Below are 2483 nucleotides of genomic sequence, written 5' to 3'. Positions count from 1 at the left end.
TATAACAATTTTTGTATGAAATTCTGAGTATTTCTTCCTTTCAAAAGTAGTTTTAAGATATTGGACAAACATTAATTTTTCTCATACTCTCGAAGTTGTATCAATTAAAATTACAAACTAATAATTATATATATCAACTTAAACCTCTTAACTTTCACACGTAATTTACCTCATAGTCTAGATTTCGTTGGACCAATATTTTGTAAAACTTATAATTTGAGTTAATTAAACTCCCAAATTTTTATAAGTTAACCGATTTAGACCCTTCTTATGTTTACTTTTGAAAAAAACTATATATGCATTAATTTTTAAACACATATAGACTTTTTCAAATGTCAATTTTATAAAATAAAAAATTAGAGTAGATGTATGGACGATTCTCAAACAAAATTAGAGTTTAAAGTGATTCAAAAGTGAATATTTAGGGTTCAAGTAATTATAGTATATTACGACATTGAGAATGGAAAAAGAGTTTTTTGTTTGGAAGAAGAAAAGATTAGAGCTGCAGAGTTCAAGGGGATATGATTTAGGGTTAGAAATTATGAAGTTAGCTAAGAGAATCATTAAACACATTACAGTATTATTGTGCATTTCATTTATTTTTGGACAGGCTTGAAAAGATCATAGCAAAATTAGATGAAAGCTGAGAATAAAAGATGAAACCTCAATTATTATACTAAACCAAAGGATTGATTAAAGATGTAGAGATGGCTCCAAAGTTCTCCATCACATCTCTCCTCAAAATATCCTCCAAGCTTTCAAATGAACTCCTCCAAAAGTCATCATCACAGCTCGAATCAATTAACAGTTCTTGCTCATCGTCCTCTCCTTGATCTGCTACTACTTTCTTCTCAAGATCATTCATGACGATCTCGCACGACGCTGGATAGAACTTGCTCGGGTCGGGAAACTCGGCATCTCGCCCCGTTAGTTCTTGGACTAAGGCTCTAAATTCAGATGCGCTCGTGTGAACCCTCATCGGGTTGGATATGTATACAACTTTAAGGGGTTGCTTATTCTCTTCGCATGATTTCCTTTTCCGTGTTGTTTTCTTCTTCTTCGTCGTCGTCGTCGTCAGCTCACTTACCAGTAAAGTTCGATCCATTTTTTCGTCTTTTTTCTTTCGAGTTCGGGTTCGTAAAGAGGCAGTTTTGGAGGGTTAATTTATGGGGAAAGAAAAATGTTTGGTGGCTGCGAAATTGTAGGTAGGAGGCTTCTTTGAGAGCAAAGGAGGAAAAAAAGGTTAGACTACAAAGACATATTTTGTATTTTGTTTAAAATATTGTATTCTATCAAAAAGTTACAATTTTATCCTTTTATTTTTCGCATAAATAAAAATAAAAATATTCTGAATTATGCAAAAATATACAAATTAAGTACTCCTGTCTTCTATTACAAATTTCGAAGGTTTTGTAATGTATAATATAATAATACAACACAATTTTGGAAAGATGAAATGAATATTTTTAACAAATATTAAACTAAAGATTATATATTTCAAAAGAAGAAAAGAAAAAAAGAGGAAGAGGGAAAATAGAGATACGAAGAGACAGCCAATGCCATGAGACAAATCAAAGCAAATTGACAAATTTTGTAAGCCATTAACGTTGAAGAACGACAAGGAAAACACAAATATTGTCAAACTCACGCGCTGAAGAAGTGCGTGGCGCATGGAGAATTAATTAGGCTTCCTTTTACTCTGTGCGTGTATTCCACGCTGTATGAGATAGCGTGGAGGATGGTGTGAATTTTTGGACCAATAATGCACTGGACCGCGGGGAGGAAAACGACAAGTAGTCTCTGTCGTGACGTCATGTCGACTTTTTGTGATGACGTCATAGGGCAAAAGCAGCCACCGATGCGGATTTTTGGTTTGAAATAAAAACCTGTGAATGAGGTGTGTGGGTGAAAATCTAGTACTATCCTATGTAATAATATATCATGCACCTTTCTTTCTTCCCCCGAAGTTTAATCATCTTTTCTTAATTTTATTTTATTTTTAAATTCTTTAGGTTAAATTATAAAAATTGTTTTTTTAAACCCTAAAACACTTATATTAGTCTTTATCATTAATTTAATGTTTATCATCGTAAGAATTCTTTTTTTTGTTGTATCTTGGAAATAATTTGACCCAACTTTTTATATTTAAAACTGAGAGTAACTTCAGTTGATGCAAAATAGGCACCAAAAATTATTTTGATATTTTATTTTACATTTTCAATTATGAATATATTTTTTTTTATGATTATTTCGAGCTCAAGTAGTTGTTAACATTTAGCCTAAGTCCAAATAATTTAGTGATTACTCTTTAAACACGTATAGCTGAATATTTATTATATTTGTTAAAATTAGTTTAATTCAATAATTATTGACATGGTCTCATCTCTAGAGATTGAAAATCTAATCTTTCATCCTTAACATACATTGTTGTACTAAAAGAATTACAATGAAATTTGTTCTATTAAAATGTCGTCTTTAATCTT

The 2483-nt window shown here is 31.1% G+C and overlaps 1 protein-coding gene across 1 annotated transcript; it reads right to left on the bottom strand.

The window, feature by feature from the left end:
- Nucleotides 1-676: 676 nt before the first annotated feature.
- Nucleotides 677-1105, bottom strand: LOC103487167 (uncharacterized). Its single transcript, XM_008445389.1, has one exon. The coding sequence runs from the start codon at nucleotides 1103-1105 to the stop codon at nucleotides 677-679; it is 429 nt and encodes a 142-aa protein (XP_008443611.1).
- Between the last annotated feature and the right edge of the window lie 1378 nt (nucleotides 1106-2483).

The sequence above is a fragment of the Cucumis melo genome, chromosome 4 (genome assembly GCF_025177605.1).
Source record: "Cucumis melo cultivar AY chromosome 4, USDA_Cmelo_AY_1.0, whole genome shotgun sequence".
Taxonomy (NCBI): Eukaryota; Viridiplantae; Streptophyta; class Magnoliopsida; order Cucurbitales; family Cucurbitaceae; genus Cucumis; species Cucumis melo.
The sequence above is the reverse complement of the archived record's forward strand: the minus strand, read 5'-3'. Positions and strand labels throughout refer to the sequence as shown.

What these genes read in the sequence shown, in the direction of transcription:
- LOC103487167 (XM_008445389.1), bottom strand. Translation starts at nt 1,105, where the DNA reads ATGGATCGAACTTTACTGGTAAGTGAGCTGACGACGACGACGACGAAG.